The sequence below is a fragment of the Microtus oregoni genome, unplaced genomic scaffold, assembly GCF_018167655.1.
Source record: "Microtus oregoni isolate MIOR12 unplaced genomic scaffold, Mior012 000073F_000, whole genome shotgun sequence".
Classification (NCBI taxonomy): Eukaryota; Metazoa; Chordata; class Mammalia; order Rodentia; family Cricetidae; genus Microtus; species Microtus oregoni.
Window position 1 is genome coordinate 1,745,950 of NW_024543980.1, and position 22,125 is coordinate 1,768,074.

The following is a 22,125-nucleotide window of genomic DNA, read 5'->3' on the forward strand; positions in this document are numbered from 1 at the left end:
TTATGCACACATTTTGTTGCTATCACCTATGTGAGTCACATCCAGAAAAATTATTGGCTCCTGAAAAGGAAGTAGTTATTACATTTAAAAGTGCCTGTTTCTTCTCTCAGGGACTGGAGATTGCATCAAGAGAAATAAGCAAGGCACAGAAAGGCAAGCAGTGGATGACCTCACTCATATTTGGAAGCCAAAACTGTTGCTCTCACAGAAGAGAGTAAAATGCACTAGAGGCTGGGAAGGACTAGAGTAAGGTCATACAGTGAGACAGCAGGTAGCAAAACACAGTCATATACATATTATACATATTATACATAGTTATATAGTTATAGTGTTCTATAGCATTGTTACTGGACTATAGAATACAATAGTTTTTAAAACTGTTTTATTCTGAAGTTCTAGGATTGCACCCAAGGCCTTAGGCATGCTGGGAAATCACTCTACTACCAAGCTACAATCCACAGCCACAATTTATTATGTATTTTGCAAAGTGCTAAAAGAGGCAATCAAAGGTTCCAATGCAAAGCAATACATATTTTGAAGAAAAATAAATGCTAATTACACTGATTTGATTATACAGTGTGTATGCGTGTGTGTGTGTGTGTGTGTGTGTGTGAGAGAGAGAGAGAGAGAGAGAGAGAGAGAGAGAGAGAGAGAGAGACAGAGAGAGAGAGAGAGAGAGACGTTATCAGGTAATACAAGATTATTTTGATTGATATAAGATACATTAGGTACAGCGGTCTCACTAATAGAAGTTATTTTATAATACATTTACCTTTTTGGGAAGAGAGAGTCTAGAAGTCTCCTAACAAAAAGCAATGATCAGGTAGTGAGGACACAAATTATCCTAATTTGAATAGAACATATTATCTATATCTATTGACATATCACACTGTGCTTCATAAATGTGTTCAATTATCACATATAAGTGGAAAAATTTTGAATAAGGTGAGAAAAATATTAACTACCCTGATTTGATCATTACAGTCTGTATAAATGTAAAAAATTATCATGTAACTCACCATATATTTGTAAGATTAAAATTACAATCAAAATTAGAAATACATATGTAAAAACGTTGTTTTTAAATATTACTATTTGCATTGCATATAATGGTAATGATTTTTACAGTACAAAGATGAAGGCCCCATTTTGTAATAATTACATGTTGAAAGTGCTTTTAAAAAATGTTTTAACTGAAATAGAATGATGTCACTTCCCCCTCCTTTCCTCCCTCCAGTTCCTTCTATCTGCCTTCCTTCAGATGAGTTCAATGATTTTTAGAAAAGGGAAAAAGAAAAAAGGCTCTTTGTTCAGAAAGCAAAGGCATATCACAAGCCTTCTTTCTGAACCTCTGAAATAGGCAAAAAAAAATCCATTGTGACTTCATGATAGCAATTGGAAAGGCAATGTGTTTCATTGTGACATCTGCATACAGCATAAAGCATACCTGACCCCACCCTTTCTCTCAACTTTCTCTCTCCTCCCCTTCCTTCCTTCCTTTCCCCTAATTGCCCCCTTTCTACTTTCTGTTGCTTTTAAAACTAGTCTTTCTCCTGCTTTATTTTCCATGGAAGCAGTTTTTTCCTTCCCTGTTCACTGGGAATTATTTTCCTAGTACACGTTTTGAATCATTTCTAATTTTAATTTTCAATTTTTTATCAGTTAGTAAGCCTTCTTTTCCAGTGAAAAAAAGAAGCGAGGAAGCAAGTGATGAGAAAAGCCATGCGAAGTATCTTAGGCGAGTGGAGGAAATAGGGCTCACATGCGGTTTTCACGGTTTCGATCTATGCTTACTGAATACGGCCCTGGCCTTTCTGTTTTTTTTTTTTCTTAGCTGGGATATACAAATTTTCAAGCACATTATCAAATTATAGATGTTTTTGAACATTTCGCTTAAGGAGAATTTCTCCACTTTTTTCCTTTCATGACAGAGAAAGAGGAGGCTTGACTGTCAATCCCAAAAAGACCTCTACCTCCAGTGTCCCTGAACTCATGATATCTTATGACTGTGAATGGCACTTCCTATCCAAGCTAGTCCCACCAGCAGGCAGCCAGCTCACTTTCCTAACCACATACATCACTCACCCACCATATGTTGGATTTAGAAGGTAGATTCATGCTCCTCCAAGGATCTCAAGCAAGTGTCTCCTGTCTCTCCTTTCCCAAATCTAGCAAAATCTTTCTCTTTTCTGCTTTGAGTTGCTCTTTCTTAGCTTTTATTTTGGTGGTTGAGTAGGATCTACTCCAGACTTGCAAGATAGTTTCCATGACTGCATCAACCCAAACATTAAAAAATTGAAACTGCAGCGCTGCCTGCCAGGTCCAAGTAGGAGATTCAGTTTGCTTTGCCAGTTTTCGGGAAATGGACGACCTTCTTCCACTAGTAGGGAATCACTTCTAATCAGACATTTCTAAAGAGATACCTCAATTGCACTGAAAGCTTTTAAGCATTAGAAAGAAAGTTATATATTAACTAGCTATACCCTGAGTGTGCCTCTCTGTTTATCCTAAAGGGAGGAATTCAAATTTGCTGACAGCTTTAAAACTTATCAGGGGATTATCAGATTGGCCCATGTTTAATCATTAACTAGGTTTCAAAAACCAAGTGGAATTTGGAAACATAAACCATTGTGTCAATCACCTCCTGACTCTAAAACTGTATACTCTCAACTTGGGCCATTTCTTCCATGGCAGTGACTTTAACTCTCTGTCATGCACATGTATGGCACCAAATTCCTCCTTGAGTTTCTGTCCCTAAGTGTATTCCCAGCACTTCCTTCCCAGCTGTCTCAACTTTTCCCACAAACCTGTCCTCTGTTCTTCCCAGTTCCTTTCACACCAGCACTCTCTCCGTATTCCCAATCATCTCACATTTATCTTTTAGGAATTAAAAAGTATCACATTCACTTACAACAAAAGATGATAAAAACATAAAAGGCTCTCCACGATTTATCTCTTGTGACCTTTAAAAAAACTTGAAAAAATTTTAAAACAATTCTGCTGTGTACCCAGACTTAAAGCTGGAATTCCAGGCTTGTGCCACCAGGGCCACCATCCCAACTGACCTTTCAGTTTTGTTTCTGTCAGACCTCTCCCTCATTCTTCCCAATGAAATTCTTTCCTTAAGAGGTATGAATTTTTTTATTTTTGAAATTAAAATATAATTACATCACTTCCCCATTTTCTATTCTCCCTCTAAACCTCCCATACCTCTTCTTGATACCTTTCAGATCCATGCCTCCTTTTTATATTGTTTTATCCATACATACATAATATGCACTCACATATATGTATATACACATAAACTCAAATGAATAGATACAACCTGCTCAGTCTGTTTATTCGGGCCTGACCATCTGAAAGTGGGTAAGCTATTTGGAGACTCTTTCCTAGGGGAAGATTATTTTCTCCCCCTGAGCATTCCTTAGTTGCTAATAGTTATTCTTAAGGGGTGGGGTCTCTTGAAATGTTTCCTTTCTGTGTTGTCATGTCTATTGGTGTTGTACTTGTTCAGGTTTTGATTAGGCAGCCATATAGTTGAGGGATCATGGCTGAAGCTTCCCTGTCACTTCCAGGAGACACAGCCTTTCAACAGATTTCCTGCTGCTTCAGCTCTTATAGTCTTTCTGTCCTCTGCAATTCTAAGTGCTTCCTGAACATGTGGCTAGGTCTTTCCCATGCATGCTTCCAGCATCTACATCACGTATCCATTTCATGCTTTCTCTAAAGCCCAGGTCCCTCCTCTTGTGTGTGAAGTTTGCCCATATTTTCCCAGATTCAGATATGTTCTACAATCACCTTCTCTAGAGTTTTGCATGTGTGCTACCAAAGCACGTGCCATGGGCCATTTTTATTGATTGTTCATGACTGGCTGTCACATTCACTTGTGAGGGCTCCAGGATCAACAACCTATGTTCAACTTTAATTCCCTTCGTGTGAGATAGGAGTAAGTGTTCATTAAATGAAAGAATAGACTCCTGTTTTCACACACACCAGTTCCCTCATGTGTGTTTGTATGTGTGAGTGTATGTGTGGTATGCATACATCTATGTGGGTGTGGTTGTACAAGTACTCACGTGTGTGTGTGTGTGTGTGTGTGTGTGTGTGTGTGTGTGTGTGTAAGCCAGGGGTCAACATCCAGGCACTATTTTTCTTAAAGATAGGGTTTCTAGCTTTTCTGGGCTTACAGCTATGTGCCTTCATACTCAGTTCTTTTGTTCATATATATAACTTTATTGTATGGGTATTTGCCTGAACTTATAGACTGTTGTGATATGCTATATGGGTATTGGGACCAGAACCCAGGTTCTCCGCAAAGGCCAGCTCTCCAGTTCTCTCCAGCCCCATCTCATTTTTTAAACGGATAAATTTTGTCATTTGACAACTTCATATACATATATATGCATATATAAATATATATAAATAGATATGTATAGATATGCAATTATATGACCTCCCGCCAACATCTTCTCTTATCTCCCTTTTATTCCTATCAATCATCACCTCACTGATTCATTGATACTAGTTTGTTTCATACTTTGTTTTTATTTTGTAATGCATTTATTTTAATCTGGGCCATATATATGACCAGTGGATTTGAACTACCTATTGGAGTCTGGTTAGGTCACCAGCGAGCACTTAGCTGAAGGTCTTACCTTTCTCTGAATATATCAATACCAAATAGTCCATCCCTGGTGAGTAGGGCCCCATGAACCTTTCCTCCACCCATACCTGACTGTTGATGGACCCATTCTTTTGCAGTGCTGTGAGTTCCCGATTGCAGTTGCTGTGTGTTCTGCAATAGATAGCATTCCCCAGAGCTACTCCCTGTCTCCAAGCTCTCACATTATTTTCAGCTGTATTTTACATGGGTTCTGGGGAGGAGGGTTAACTTCATCCTCATGTTTCTGCAGCAAATACATTACTGATTGAGCTGTTTTCCTACTTTCTGTCTTTTATAATTTATTTACAGAACTAGAGATGTAACTCACTGGTAGAGGTAACTAAAATGTTTGAGGTCTGAGTTCCATTCCCAGCACAGCAAAGTTAGATATTCCCCGGATGTTTTGATATAGTTATGCACAGCGTAAGACTCAATTGAGAATAATTATTTCTGTCAACTCAAACAATTGTTATTTTGTGATGAAACTATTAATAATTATTTTTTCTGATTCTTGTTTTAATATATGGTGCATTTTTGGTCTCTATAGTTAGCCTACTGCAACACAGCCCATAAGAAATCATTTCTCCTTAGATTGTCCTCTAGAAATCTTAACTCTCTTCATAGAGTGATAGAACTTGTGTTTTTGTTTAAGAAAAGGTTGTGTTACAGGAGGCTGGCTGAACTTTTGGTCCTCCTATCCTCCTGCTTTATCCTTCCCATCACAGGGAATCAAAGTGTGCTACCATGTGCATCTGTCTTCCATTTTGACACCTTCAGTGCCCTCCGTGCCATATTTTAGACATTTCCAAACCAGAACTCGCATTTTTCACTTACCCTTCACAATAGTCTTATAATCTGACTATGATTCACTGGTGTTATCTGCAAGGAGCAGATATAGCAAGTCTGGGTCTTGGATCTCTTGCTTTCATTAGCAGAATATCCATTCCACACAAAATTCTGAGCAAAGGGAAGTCTCTTATCATCTACTTGTGTTGATCAGAGTTAATGCAGAGGTTCATCAAGGTTTATGAAAGCAGTTAAACCTTTATAGACCTCTCCTGTGCAAGTCTAACATGAATAATTTCAGTGAGTTTGAAGGTTTGGAGCATAGAAACTGAGGATGTAGCTCAGTGGCAGAGGCCTTGCATGGTATGGTGAAGCGGTGGGCTCTGCTCTCTGCACTAAAAATACAAACATACTGTTCTTTTGTTTTGGTTTTTGTTTGGTTTGTTTTCTTGGTTTATCAAGACAAGATTTCTCTGTGTATTTAGCTCTGGCCATCGAGGAACTTGCTCTGCAGACCAGGCCTCAAACCCAGAGTTTTCCTTGCCTCTGCCTCCCTAGTTCTGGTATTAAAGGTAGGCACCACTAAGACCCAAGCATTCTGTTGAAAGTTTAAGGCAGCCTGGTGGTGGTGGCGCACACCTTTAATCCCAGCACTTGGGAGGCAGAGGCAGGCGGATCTCTGTGAGTTCGAGACCAGCCTGGTCTACAAGAGCTAGTTCCAGGACAGGCTCCAAAACCACAGAGAAACCCTGTCTCGAAAAACCAAAAAAAAAAAAAAAAAAAGAAAAAAAGAAAGTTTAAGGCATAAATCAGAAAGACAAAAAAAAAAAATGGGGCAAAGTAGAAAACCCCTCAGGGCCCTTTGGGAAAGCAAAGGACTTTAGTTAGTGGCCTGAAAAGAAAAGGTTTAGTTTTTCAACAAGACAACATAGTGTCTGGAGCAGTAATATCGTCTATGGCACCTGGGTGGGAAATGCTTTGACGTCCAAGTTTCTCTTAGAGAGAAGGCAGGAAAAGCATTGCCATGAAAGCTGAGTGTGTGTCTGCTCTTACCACCTCAGCACACTGTGCTCATGCATCAATGCATCTGCAGTGCCAGGCTGCTTGCCTCCCACGGGTAAGTTCAACATGGCTGACTACACAGAGGTATTTAATCCAAGCTCTGACCCAGAGGTGAGGAGGGCTGCCATGAAAACAGAACCAAGATTAGTAGGCAACGTTCAATGCTTGTGGCCTCTCTCTGGTTCTCAGAGAGTCAGGTCACTTGTCCAGTTCTCATGACAGGAAGAAAGGTGATCTCTTGATAAATATGGTCCTTTAAGATCAATGGACGGCAAATCTTTAAACAATTTCTCTACAGATTTTGAGAGCACCTTCTAGGAATTTAGGTACCAGTTAAACTGCCTATGATGAGAGCATTGCTTATTCTCACTGGCCCTGTGACTTGGAGCCCGCCTGACCTTCTCTAGAGAGTTCCATTTCTTATAATCCCCTCCCAGGTCTGACTTCTGCGCTTCTTACCTTTGTTGTGTCCATAGTCTCTCTACGAATGGGCAGTCTTTGTCCCCATTCTTACCAAATATGGAGTGGACTTGGGCCTAGTAGCAGTTTGGTCACCCTACAATACTCAGGGAGAGACTGCCAGGGTAGGTGGGGCTAAAAGCAGCATTCGCCAAGAAGGCACGGTTAGCTCTGTTGAACTCATAGCAATCAGGGGGCCACAGAGAATTCGGGAAGTCTGAGCGATGCTTGACAACAGGATCTATCTCCTTTTCTTTTTCAAGACCACTCGATCAATGACAAGATAAAAACCTGTTGCTTGCCTTTTCTAAGTTAGTAACGTGTCTAGATCAATCTGGAACCAATATCTGACCTTTGAGGGTCTTCCCAACCCCAAGTGTCTCCAGCTTTCCAGTTCCCTTTCCCCTCAACTGGAAAATTCTAGCAGCATTCTTGAAGGAAACGATCAAAGTCTAACACCAAACCCTCAGCAAGCTTCCAGTCTCCCATTTGTGGCCAGGGACTCACTGAATCCACTCCCCAGGAAAAACACAGACAGACAATAGCTCAATTCCACCCACAAGGACAGCCCCAGGTACAGCAAGAGTCGGGATTCTGGGGTCCGCCCCCGCCCCTTTGCCTTGCTGGCCTCCCTTGAGCTGGCCATTTGTCTGAGAACATAGCAGGAGCTCACAGCGGCGACTGACCTGATATGCCGCCCCCCACCACGATCACATCGCATTTGTTGCTCATGGTGCTCGCTAGGTTCCAGGCCGCTCACGTCGCCCGCTACTGTGTCAGGACGTTTGCCTGTAGCCGCGCTGTGCGCTGTCCCTTCACGCTAGTGCCTGGGCAGAGCGGCTATAAGCTGGCAGGAGTCTGGACTCTAAGCCCCGCCCTCCTGCCACTGCGCAAGTCCTCGCCTCCGCCCCTTGCCCGATGGTCCAGGCTTAAGGAGGGCGGACACCCCAGCTGAGACGGTGACCTAGAACAACAAAGTCCTTCCTCTGAGTAAACAACCCCTTGCTTTCTGCTATGTATTTTCCAATCAGCCTCGCAATCACTCTATGCAACTGAGAGGATAGAAAGTCTTTTAATAGGGGTGAAGAATCAAAGATTGAGAGCTTTGCAAGTGCCAGGCATTGTGTTAAACTCATTGTGCAAGATTCCCGTTCAACTTCACAGTGACCCATTTTTACACAAGAAGAAAGCAGACAAAATACTAAGCAAAAAGCTACAAAGTAAAATTATGTTAAAATGTCACCTCGTGGGGCTCAAGAGATGGCTCTAACAGAGGAGCCCTGTTCAATACACACAGCCATCTGTAAATCCCAGTCCCAGGGGATACCACACTCTCTTCTGTCCTCCAGTGGGCACCAGGCATGCACGTTGCATTCATACATGCAGGCAAAACACCCACATACATACAACAATTAAAATCACATCGTACCCCAGAGATGTTTGATTAATATCTGCCCACTTCCAGTAATAACAATAAAAGGAAGAATTCAAGGCTCACCTTATCGACCTAACAGAATTATCATTCCCAGCCCTGGTCACCTCCATTTCAATTATCTGCTCTGTCCCTGACACACACACACACACATATCATGATATTATTTAGTTAACTGCAAAAGACTGCCCTAACTTGTGCTGAAGCACATAACCTAAAGACACTCAATTTTGCACACTTCTACAAGGCAAAGAAAAAAGTAATCTGTAGGAGACCAGAGGACGGGAAGCTCAGTGGTAGAGCCCTTGCCTACTATCAGACAAACCCTAAAACACCCAGTGCCACAAGGGAAATAATGCAACCAATTGCCCATTAAGCAACCAGTGCATCTATAGTGTAAACTATGAAGGATGGTTCCCAGAAAGTTGGTGATGGCAGGGGAGAGGCCTTGGGTAGGCAAGTGGAATTTGGGAGTTTCCAATAGAGCACGGTGAGTTATTTTTATCCAACGTTGGGTTGGCTACCTGGGGACTATGGCCTTTACAGTTACAGAAGTCATTTGACAGGGCTATAAATGCTTAAGCTTAAGAGATCAGGCAAAACAGGGATGTATGTTTTTCTAAGGACTAGAAAGGCCACCTTTGATAACTAAAAGCTAGAAGTGGATAACTTTTGCGGTGATGTGCTTCTGTTCAAGGTAGTGGAACTGCCACTCTCAGAGGAATTAGCTCCAGTGAGCTGCCAAGTTGAAAAGAACCAAAGGCAAACGTGTACTTCATCTTACTTCACTCCCTAAATCCACTTGTCACTAAGGGACTTGGTGCTCCAGCTGCTCACAGACTAGGAAGAGTAAGGAGAGCCCATCTGTTGCTGAGAATTACCAGAGGCAGAAGGGTCTTATTCTTAACATGTTCATTTTCATTGTCAACTTGGCAGGCTTTAGAATCATATAGAAATCACATCTCCAGGTGTGTCCGTGAGAGTGTTTTTGTTGTGCCCAGATTATGACTCCCAGAGAGAGACGACCAAAGAGGCCCAGACTGTAATAAGCAAGGTTTAATCAACATAATACAAAGAAATTTGGAACTCATCTCCATCCCCGTTACAACAAGGTATAGAGGAGTTATATCTCCTCTGTGAGGTAAGCTTTTTTTTTTTTTTTTTGTGGGGTAAGCTTTTAAAGGTATAACTACAAAGAGAATCTTTGAAGATGCTTTGGCATGGGTACAAGGACTTCTGTTAAGTCAGCTTTCTCCTTGTTCTTAGAGCAAGGCCACTGTTCTTGAGTTAGGACATCTTTATCAGCCTGTACCAGGTGGCTGGTTGGGCTGAGCTAAGTGACCTTGTGCTTGGAATGTCCTGGGTGGGAGAGGGGAAGGCCACTATCTTCCTGGGAAAACATTCTATTAGGAAATTTCTTCTTTCCCCTTTGAGAATAAGGGGTGAGAGTCCCACAGTTTCCTGAGATGTTGAATTGGAAAACCCATTCTAAACATGGGTGGCACTGTCTTATGGGACTAGGTACCTAAGGTGAAAAGGGGAAATAAGAAAAAGCAAATGAGATTCATCTCTCTGCTTTCTGACTAGATGAGATGCACAATGTGAACAGTTCCTGCCACCATGCCTTCTCCACCATAATGGACTCTACCATAATGGACTCCACCATAATGGACTGCATCCATGCCTTTTCTACCATAATGGACTGCATCCATGCCTTCTCCACCATAATGGACTGCATCCATGCCTTCTCCACCATAATGGACTGCATCCATGCCTTCTCCACCATAACGGACTGCATCCACTCAGTGAGTCAAAATAAACCCTTGCTCTCCTGCATTGTTTCTTGTCAGGTATTTTGTCAACAAGGAGAAAACTTAACAATATACTTAGATTCTAAAATTTCCAGACACTTGAACCCTGCACTCCACCTACAACCCTACTACAGAGAGTGATGAGCCATCTCATCCTGCAAGCAGCCCACACTGACCTCTTCCTTACCACTCTCTTCTGCATTCACCTTCATGCACAGCTACCTGAGGCTGAGGACCTCTACAACCTGTACCCCCTTTTAACTTGCAATTGAATCACATCAGGTGGAGATGATCTTAATAGGATCTGTCTGAAACCACTTTTGCTTTTTTCCAACAGTGTTTCAACCAGTCTTGAATATCTAAGGTTTTGAGCCGAAGACAGACTGGTACTTCCCTGTGTCCACCTGACAATGTGACCAAAAGAAAGCTCGAAGAGTTCCATGGTGTCTGGAGAAAACACACTTATTCCTTTGGACAAAGCTAGCTCTTTACCTTTTACTTTATAAGATATAAATGGGTTGAATCAGAACTCAGACCTTGGTAACAGGGAACCAGAGCCCTTAAAGAGTTTCTGAGGCTATTTCCGTCCCTTGAAGTCATCCAGGCCTATATTGAGTCCTCAGTCCCCTAGGTGAGACAGTGCCTCTAGTCTTTTGTCTCTCTCTGCTTTACTGAAAAAACAAAAGTAGTGCTTCTGAATTTGAGCATGCATACACAACAATCTGGACTGCACAGAAACCAGAAGAATTTCCTTCCTTCCTTCCTTCCTTCCTTCCTTCCTTCCTTCCTTCCTTCCTTCCTTCCTTCCTTCCTTCCTTCCTTCCTTCCTTCCTTCCTTCCTTTCTTCCTTCCTTCCATTTATTATTGCTTTCTGTCTTTCTGTCTTCCTTCCTTCCTTCCTTCCTTCCTTCCTTCCTTCCTTTCTTTCTTTTTGTTTATTTGAGACAGGGTTTCTCTGTAGCTTTGGAACCTGTTCTGGAACTAGCTTTTGTAGACAAGGCTATCCTCGAACTCAGAGTTCTACCTGCTTCTGCCTCCTGGGTGCTGGGATTAAAGGTGTGTGCCACCACCTCCCGGCTCAAAAGAAGTGCATTTCTAACAAGTTCTAGAGGATAGACATGCTCCTGGCCCATCATATATACAGGTTTCTGCATTGCTATGAATTCTAGACCAACCTCAGGTTCTAATGCCCCTTACCAACTTCAAGGAGTTCCTTTAATATTCATATGGGAGGTATCTGATATGGTTTTTAACATGATTTCTTTCCACTAGAGCACATGTTGAGGCTTAATTCTTCAAAGAGATGGTACTGAGAGATGGTTTGACATTTAAACCTCTGACTATGGATTCTCCTCCTTATCAATAAATTAATATAGTTTTGAAGAGCAAGTTATTATAAAAAAGTTTGTTATAAAGAAAGCCTGAATTCCTGCCCCTTGCTTGGGCACCACAATAGAGCCATTCCTATTGGCAGAGGTGTGGTGAGCCAGCTCCAAAGTTGTGAGCATAGGAGAACTGTCCCCATTACTCATCAGTCATGTGGCAGCAAGGGCAGGGGAGAGATACCCTCCCACCACCCGTCAACACCTAAGGCAGGTGGGAGAGCTGGTCATAAGATAATAAGAGCAGAAGAGCTGTCCCTGCCTCTCATCAGCTGCAGCACAACTGTACCACAACTGGGCAACACAGTAGAGCTGGCACTGAAGGTGTAGTGTGGGGCAGCAACCCTGAGGACATGAAAGTGGGAGAAATGGACCCTCCTCTTGCTCATGGTGGCAAGGACTGAACCAGCCAGGGCAATGCTGGAGAGCTCACCCTGATGGTGAGGAGGACAAGGGAGAGCTGGTGGGCTGACCAAAAGCAGCAACTTCCCAGGCCCAGAACCAGAGTTATGAGGTGGCCCACCCCAATATCCACCCCATCTATGATCTTCTGGAGCACGTAAAAAGACTGGTCCTGCAGAGCCAAAGCTGCAGAATCTCCACAATGCAAGACAACAACAGGATAGCCAAGAGGAGTGCCAGAGAGGACCCAGCATCCATAGTGTAGCAGAAACCAGAGGCCTCTAACGAGACCTTTGCAATGAGCACTTCTTGTGACTCACTGTGTCTGTCACACTACAGCTTCCATGATAGAATTGATTTTTCCATTTTGTTTTTGTGGGTTTTTCCCTAGATTTTATTTTATTTTATTTGGGGATATGTTGCAAGGGCAGAGCACAGATAGGAAGAGACAGGACAATAAATGGTATAGAGATGCATTATTTGAAAGACACAAAGAATAAATAAATAGAAAGTTAAAAAAGAAATAAAGAGAGCCTGCACATCCTCTCATTCTATCGCACGCCTTTCTTCATCATGCGTCTTCATCTGCTTTTCTGCTGTGCATGGGGCCCTCACCAGAAACCAGCTCTATACTAACTCTGTGTTCTTGGCCTACCAGACTGTAAGACAAAAATCAATATTTTTACTTTCTGAATATCTCATTCTCAATTATTTTGCTATAATAACAGAAACCAGACTAATACAGTGTCTACTTATTATGTTAGCCTTTATTGAATACCTGCTCTTCTGAGCCCTACTGAAGAGAACAAGATAGAAGCCTTCCCTTCTCTTCACAGGGTCACATTTTATCAGGAAAGACAGGGATCGTCGTCACAAGCAATTCCTAACCTCACTCTAGGACATATATTAGAGAAAAATAACCTAGCCAGACAATCATGAAGGCCCTCCAGTAGGAAATGTCATTTCTTCTGAGATGATTAAAAGTTATTCAGCTAGTGAGGATAACAAGCATGCCCAGCAGAGTGAACGATAATTCTAAGTTGGAAGGCAAGCCTTAAGTTGAAGCATGGAAAGAAATGGGAAAAGGTTGATGCAGAACTCATTCTCACCACCTTTAAGACTATCCACAAAGAGCATAAAGTTAATAACGTAGCAGTGAGTGATTTAACAGTGAATAAATGATAGGAAGCATTATTTGTTTCTGTGTGTATTCCTGTCTTCTGCCCCCAGTTAGGTAATAAATCACCACAGAAGAAGAGGTGTTATCTTTTATTCATCCATTCGAGAATAATTTATTGAACGCCAACTTGATATCAGACACTGTGTCCATCATTAAGAATATGGCATCATAAATTAAAAATGATGCTAATCCTCGGAAGACTAAACATAAAACTAGATAATTACCAGAAAGCTAATTCATGTTCAATCCGAGCAATGCTTGACACCTTTCACAAAGACATGCAGGGGTGCTGTTTGCTCCTAGCAGGATTTATTTGCCTTTTCAACTTTATGAAATCCATGTTTCTTTCATCAATTAAAATGAACATGCTTTGCTTTCATTTCTTTTTTATTAGAAGACTGCCAAAAAGATAAAATGTTGTTATTACTTCTTTCTTGCTGGCTAGCTTTTCATTACGCGATATTTCAGTGAGTCTCTTATGCCACAGGAGGTTTCAATAAAGAGGCAGACTGTGTAGAACACAGTGAACCAGATACTATCTAAGTAGTACATTTTGCCTTTTTTTTCTGATGCTGGAAGCTTGAAAAGGGATAGAAAATTCATTTTAAAATTAGATCCTTTAGAGCTTACCAGCTTCTTTTCCCCGACAACTACATTAATCTTTTTGCCAAACATGTATTGAAAGGTAAAATGATGAAAGGAGCCAGCCCTAGCAGCCAGGGCAGCTCTTGCTTTAATAATATTCAGTTGAAAGAGCTGCGAGACCTTGGGGCATTCAATAGATTATCCGTCTTCTTCTTAGATGCTAATCTGAGTATTATTCGGGTCAAAAGTGTTGTTTATGGGGTGGGATGATGTAGCCATGGAACTCATAAATTGGAAGAGCTCAAGAACTTAACACCTTACTCAAAAGTTCATAGACTGCTTTAAGACAAGAAAGGAGTATGGACATGTTGCCTAGGCCTGTAATCCCAGCATTTGGGAGGGAGAGGCAAAAGTTAAATGAGTTCAAGGATAATCTGAGTCACATGAGACCTTGTCTCAAAATGCAAACAAACAAAAAAGCCAAAGAATAAACTTCTAACAGGGTCAGAAGATTTGTCAAGAACTAAGTGAAAGTGGTGTCATCAGGGAACTACCCCAAAGCTTTGTGGATGCATTGAACAGGCTTACTGAGACATGTTCAAAATGGATAGAAAATGACTTTTTCTATCTGTAGAGCACAACCATAGCTCTTTTCCCTAAACCTTATTGCCACAGCACAGGCTATGTATACTCAAGGGACACTTCACAGAAAGGCCACTCTCAGAATATACACAATTGGGTAGAGACACCAAGCTTCAGGTCTTCAGAAAAACAGAGGGCAGCTCTGACATATTACAGAGAATAAGAAAATCAAGACCTCATGAACATTGCACCTGCCAGCTGATCATTATCCCAAGTGTTTGGTTTTTTTAAATGACTCATGTTCACAATAAGAGCATTTCTATAGACCAGAAATGGGTCCTAAACAATGAGAGATATCAGAACCAATGACATGGCAAAGAAAACCCATAGGACATATTATTAAACAATCATAGCTAGGAGTTCAGTGAGTGTACATGGTTTTTTATTTATTTATTTATTATTAGAGAATTTCATATATGAATATATTTCATTTTGATCAGATTCATCCCCTACTCCCTTTTTCAAGTCTATCCAGAGTCCCCTAAATCATCCTTCTCCCAATTTCATGTCCTCTTATTTTTATAGACTTGTGAGTTCAAATGGTGCATAATGTTACCTTTCCTGTATGACTGTGGGGCAATTCACTAGAGCATGCACAACCACCCTGTAGTCACACACCTAATGAAAAAGACCCTTTGTCCCTCAGCAGCCATCAGCATCAGTAACTTCCCAGCTAGGGGTAGGGCCTCATGAGGTCCTCACCCATCTGTGCTGGAATATTGACTGCCTTAATCTTGTGCGGGCAACTCTAGCTGCTGTGAGTTCATGAGTGCCATCAGCCACACCATGTTCAGAAGACAGCATTGGCTGAGCACTTCTGAAGCAGGCAACCAAAAATCTGTCTCCCAAACACTCCACTTGGCCTGTTCTATGCACACAGCCCTCCTTTAATGACACACTTGGCAGCTTATGTCCCTCACCTGCACACACACACACCCCTCCAACCAATGGACCTAGCAACCTGTAGTATACACACCTGCATCAGACTGTATCACACTCTTGTCTGAAACAGTGAAGTAAATTTCTCCTCCTGTTAATGTACATCAAACTTAGACAGATTCTATTCAAGCATATTCTCTTATGACTTCAGGAAGAGACCAGAAACACGAAACTGGCCTCAACTAATTTTGGGTGAATTTGCTATAAATCAAACTGTGTACTTAAAGTGAACTTTGGAGGAGAATACCCTATTTGACATATTGTCCTATGAATAATTTGGCATACATATGATTAAAATCAGATGTATTAGGAAAGAAACATGCACGTTAGAAAAGTGATGACATCACTAATTTATCAATCAAAATATAGTAACACACAAACTACATCCCTTAATAACTAGCCTTCTCCTTCCTTTGAATTATGTAATCAAAAGCACTAGGCCCTTGAATATCTTATGTGGCCTCCTGTCAGTCTTGATAGAACATTCCTTTGGAATCTGTACTATTGCTTTACTTTGAATCAATGACTCTTGCTATTTTGCACATTGTATATATGTGCACATCTTGATTCTTGAATAGGATGTCAAGAACCCAAAACACCCTGCCCAGACCTTCACCACTAGAATCACTTTCATACATGCATGAGGCTCTGGATTCCATTTTTAGCACTGCCAAAAGAAAAAGGAAAAGAACAGAAAGTGTAACTCATTAGGAAGACAAAAATCAAAACACCAGGTTGAAGGTTTTCAACCAATTCTTTCCATAAGGATGAAAATTAAAATTAATATTAGAGACTCAGAATATATGTAATTATTGACTTTTAATCATTATCTTCAAAGAATGTTGATGTTTTATATAATTTTATTTTCACAATGTGAATTTTTCTGATGTATAACAAATGTTTTGATTGGTTTTATGTAGACTTGAGTTAAATAATATCTCCGTGTTTTATTATAAAAAGGTATTTTCATTACATATATACCAGATGATTGATGATTGTAATCCAATCTGGAGACTGTGGTAATCAGATAATAAAAGCCCAGAGCTTGTCATTGGCACCTGAAGTCAGGGCAGCCTTATTGTGGGGATGAGCCTCATAGATATGTTGAGCTACAACTTGGTTTTAACTGTGAATGAGGCCATTTAGTTCACTATATCTGTGAGTATAAAACTCTCTCTAAAAAGGACATTTTATTTCCCTTGTATTAAAGTGCATTCATTAAAACCTCTTATTACTTGTAATTTTTCACATTTTTGTGTGTTTTTTTCACAGAAGTTCTGAAAATAGGAAAAGTCTTACCTTAAAATATTGAAAATGAGCCTGAAAAAGGAAGAGCAACAAAGGAGGCAGGTGAAAAATCAGCCTTTAGACATGCGTGCATGTGTGTGTGTGTATGTATGTATGTGCCTGAGAGTGTGTGTGTTTGTGTGTGTGTGTGTGTGCCTCTTAAGGATACTCAGGATCAACAACAATATAGTATTATTCATAATATTCACCATACTGTGCCTTAGATACCTATAAGTTACACGTCTGTTTACCTTAAAACTATTCATTTTATAATTGTGTACCATTTGCCAACCATCTGGCTGCATCTCCACTCCTCATTCTTGGCAATTTCCATTTCATTCTCTGCTTCAACAAATTAAACATTTTTAGGTACCACATATAAATTAAGTCATACAGTGTTTGTTTTTCTCTGTCTTGTTTCTTCCATATATATAGCTTAATGCCCTAAAGTTTTATCCCCATTGTCACACATGACAGGAATTTCCTTTTTGTGACTGAACAGTCTTCCAATATTCATACATAATACATTTTCTTTACTTATTCATCAATTGATGGACAGTTCATAGCTGGCTACTGTAAAGTGTACTGCCATCAACACAGGAGTGCTAATATCACTTGGACATACTCATTTCATTCCATTATAATTAATAGTCAGAAGTAAAAGATTTCTCTGATTACTAGTGATGCTGTGAACCCTTTTACGTGATTGTTGCTCTTTTGTATATATTTTTTTTTAGAAAAGGGTACATTCAAGTACTTTACCTATGTTTTTAAATATTTAGATACATGAGTTCCTTGCACATTTTGGTTGTTAACTCACTATCAGCTATTGAGTTTATAAATATGTTTCTCCCATGGCTTGCTGCCTATCATTTGGAAATTGCTAACATACTGTATTTTTGACATTCTCAACACAAAAGAGAAAAGTTAATGAGATAATGAATATGCTAATTAGGATGAGGTACTTGCTCTCCATTATGTACTGGAACCAAACCATCACATTAAATTGGGCATAGTGGTACACACGCCTGATGAGACAATTGAGAAACAGAAGCAGGAGAATAATTTGATATCATCCCGGGTTATGAAGACTTTATCTATAAAAGAATTCAAAACCAGAGTCAAGCTATCTGAACACATCAGATGTTTCTCCATATATAAATACACAAAACTAGTATTTGTTAATTTAAAAATAAATGTTAGTGTCTAGAAAGAAATTATATAAGTCAGATATGGCACCTCATGTTTATAATCTTAGCACTCAGAAAGCTGAAACATGACGACCATGAGTTCAAGTTTAGCCTGAGTTACAGTGTAAAATCTTGTCTCAAAACACACAACAGAAAAGAAGTAAGGTGAGCAGAAAAGAAGCAGGGAAGACACAGGACAAACAGAAATTCTTTATATTATATCCTCTTATTCATAGATACTTGGCCATGAATGATATGATATGTAAAGTGATATTGCACATTGGTTTCCCAGCTGCCCAGACACAAATAACCACATAGAAAATATATTAATTGCAACACTATTTGGCTGATGGCTTAGTCATATTTCTAGTTAGCTGTTACATCTTAAATTAACCAGTTCTATTAATCTATGCATCACCACAAAACTGTGGCCTCCTGGTAAGGTTCTAGTGTCTGTTTCTTTCGGCAGCTACATGGCATCTGCCCAACTCTGCCTTCTTTCCTCCTCTGTCTCTGCTTAGATTTCCTGCCTTACTATATTCTGCCCTGCCATAGGCTAAAGTAGCTTCTTTATAAACCAATGGTAACAAAACACATTCACAACATTCAGAGGGGAATCCTATATCAATTATATAGTTATTATTCTACTAAGGATCTTAAAATTCTCTCACACTACTATTAACTTAGTCAAAAGTCTATGTTCACGGAGGTAATATGTGTTCAATGTAGAGAGTTACTGCTCTTGTTTTGGTAAATTGCCATGTAACTACATGCATGCCCATAGCATAGTGTTGTTGTCAGCTTTGGTCAGAGAAGCCTCTTTCTTAGTGATCAGTGACTGCAGAGAATTACAACCAATCAATGTACTGAGAATAAATAAAAGAATAAATGACAGTTGACTACCCAGTGACAAATGGTACATCTGTGACAGAGAAAGTGATGTAAAGAAAGTAAGGAGCCAGAGAAAGACAGTAGAAAAGGTGTGGAACACTGACCTCCAGGTGTGACATGGTTATTACATGCCTGAACACACAATAGCTATGATTACCTCCACAATATTTGCACACAGGCTCGACCTCTTCCCATGAGGATGTGTGTGTCAATAAGGTTGGTAGAGGGAAAGGCTCCTAGAATTTCAGGTCATCATGCTCACTGCTTAAATAGGATAATGTTCAGTATAGCACAGAGTTAGAGGATAAGAAGTTAAATTTTCATGATTACTTGTGCAAATATTTGAAGCTAGAATAAGTTGTTGCCCTTTATCTCCACTATACAAAATTAAGACCCCCATATAAAACTCAGATTTGGAATGTAAGGGACTGAAAGACAAATTTTCACCTATACTATCTGTCTTGGAACAACAATTAAAAAAAATCATTGGATCTGCATTCTCTTCTCTCCTGATGAGATACTATGAAGTCATGTTAGAAATTCTATTTCCCCAAAGCCTGTTCCTTCAACTTAGAGTTGATTTAACTATAATGTGAGCATGAACTAGAACCAATTACTCACTGTCCCTGTCTTCAGAGGGAGATTATTTGCACTTTCCAGTTATCTTAAAGGAATAACACAACTGATGCCTGTTTAGATAGTGGCTGCACATCCTAGCCAACCTTGTGTCACATGTCCTTGCAGATATAGGGGAAAATATTGAAGTGTTTGTCCTGGATATGGTTATGAAATTTATCAAATAAAAATGCAAGATATCCATTTAAATTTGAATTGCAAATTAAAAATGACAAGCTCAGTATGCATGTGTCCCATGCTACACTAAAACACATTATCTCTGATCGTAAATGCAAATTTAACCTCATGTTCTGTGTTTGATCTGGTCACTCTAGCCTAAAAAGATACCTTGTTATGGTTTAAAGGAAGAAATCCACATGTAGAAATGAAACTGTCAGTAATAAATAACAGAATATGGTCAGGTACAATATCATAAGATACAGAAAAAGAAGTGTTTGCTAAAGTCAGAATTCCTTCAATAGAGTTGGTGAAATATTTCAATACACAAAAGTATTTACAACCCAATTTGATGACATGAGTTCAATTGCCAGGACCCACATGGTGGAATGAGAAGACCTGTAAGCTGTCCCTTGACCTCTACGTTCATTCACCCCCTTCCATACAATAAACACATAATTGTAAAATTGTTGTATTAGGAGTGGCAGGGCTGTGTCCCCGGCACCTGGCCGCCTGCATGGCTAGCTTATGCCCTGAAATAATTACACAGAAACTGTATTCTTTTAAACACTGCCTGGCCCATTAGTTATAACCTCTTATTGGCTAGCTCTTACATATTGATCTAGCACATTTCTAATATTCCTGTAACACCACGAGGTGTCTTACCAGGAAGATCTTAACCTGCATCTGTGTCCGGTGGGAGAATCATGGCGACTCACTGACTCGGCTTCTTTCTCCCAGCATTCTGTTCTGTTTACTCCGCCTACCTAATTTTCTGTCCTATCAGGCCAAGCAGTTTTCTTTATTAGTTAACCAATGAAAGCAACAGATAAGATACAAGACCCACCTCCGTCATAAAATATTTTAAAAATTAAAAGAAAGCTTTCTGTAGTTAGTGAGCTCCGCAAAGATCTCTGTCTTTGGGGAGACTTGCTAAGTCTCCAGGCCTTAATGTAGCAGTAGTACTGTTTCACCATTTCCATATTCGCTGAAAAATTGTGAAAATAAATAAATAACACCAATCTATGTGGTAGAAATTGAGATGAGTCTTAGGCATAGTTTATTTTACCATTGCTGTGATAGAATACCCCAATGACAGCAACTTAAAGGAAAGGAGGTATATTTTGGCTCATAGTCCAGTGGGTAATTTATTATGGCACAGAAGTCCTGGTGGCAGGGTCTTGAATCAACTGTTCACATTGTAAGTCATGAATATAGAGTGATAGAAGCCTCTGCCTAGTGGCCATTCCCCTTTGTAAGAAGTCTAGAACTCAAACCCAGGCCGTGGTGCTGATTAGTTTTAGTGTGTGTCTTTCAACTTGAAGTCAGTTAATCAACATAATCCCTCTCAGGCACCCCCAGGGGCTAAATAATCCTACACAAAATACTGATGAATGCTTATTTCCTGGTGATTCCAGATCCTTCCAAGCTGCTGATGAACATGAACCTTCACATATGGAAGGAAGATGAAGATCTCTATGGAGGGAGCATAAGATAGAGGGACAGGTGTACTCATCTGGGCAGAGAACTGGACTGGATTCAATGCAAAGGACCTGAGACTGACAAGGGCAAGGCAGAGTCAAAGATTCTACAACAGCTGATTCTATGTCTTGCACTTCAAAAGGAAAAAGAAGTGTGGATGCAAAGGACATCCCTTGCTTCAAAGTGAATAAGGGATACTTTATTCTGAGCCAAGTGTGAGTGACTGAACTAAATGATTTGCTGTGAAAGTAGTATCATGTCATTCTATAGTCATGGGACAAAAACTAATTATAATTCAATATGCTTACAAATGCCATTGGTAGAGACATTGGAGAGGCAGATAATGACAGAGTCACGGAAACTCTACTATATATTTTAGAAGCTATCTGATGCCATTCTTACCTCTTAAGTTGATGGGAATGAGTGGTGTGTTAAGTTAACATACCACCTGATTGCTAAAAAGATGTTAGGTCAGATAAAAAAGGTGGGGGGACTATTAAGGAAACTGAAGATGACCCAAGATAAATTTGGTCCTTGATCTGAGACATTACAAGTCTCCACAAATCATGAAGTTCTAAATGATCAACAGTCTACATACTCGTCCATGCAGATGAAGTTGCTTCAAGAAACAAATGGGATTAAATTAAATAACTAAGTAATTGTGATATTCCAGAAAAATTGATGTGAAGTTTTATATTTTCAGGCCCCTTTATATCTCTTCAGGGGAGTCTTTGTAGCTACCAGTGATCTCAATGCAGGATATGCGGGGGGTGTAGTAATAGGAGCAGCGGGGCTGCTTCCCGCCACCCGGCTAGCTTTACCCCGAATAATTACACAGAAACTGTATTCATTTAAATACTGCTTGGCCCATTAACTCTAGCCCTTACAGGCTAATTCTCATATCCCGATCAACCCATCTCTAATAATCTGTGTAGCATCAGTCTTATCGGGAAAGATTCAGCATGTCTGACCTGGCAGTTTGCTTCATGGCGTCTGCCCGGGAGAGGGGAGCATGGCTTCTCTGAGCTCACTTCCTCTTCCTCCCAGCATTCTGTTCTGTTTACTCCACCCACATATGTTCTAACCAATAAAATGGGCCAAGGCAGTTTCTTTATTTTTTAACCAATGATCTTCCTCCAT

The 22,125-nt window shown here is 40.2% G+C and overlaps 1 protein-coding gene across 2 annotated transcripts in view; it reads right to left on the reverse strand.

Moving 5' to 3' along the window:
• Nucleotides 1-7,818, reverse strand: part of LOC121441029 (amine oxidase [flavin-containing] B) — a 105,667-nt gene extending 97,849 nt beyond the window's left edge. For both annotated transcript variants that reach the window (XM_041642171.1, XM_041642170.1), the window contains exon 1: nucleotides 7,657-7,818. In XM_041642171.1, coding sequence (XP_041498105.1) covers nucleotides 7,657-7,702 — 46 coding nt within the window. In that variant the 5' untranslated portion in view covers nucleotides 7,703-7,818. The remainder of the gene's footprint in view (nucleotides 1-7,656) is intronic.
• Nucleotides 7,819-22,125: the final 14,307 nt, after the last annotated feature.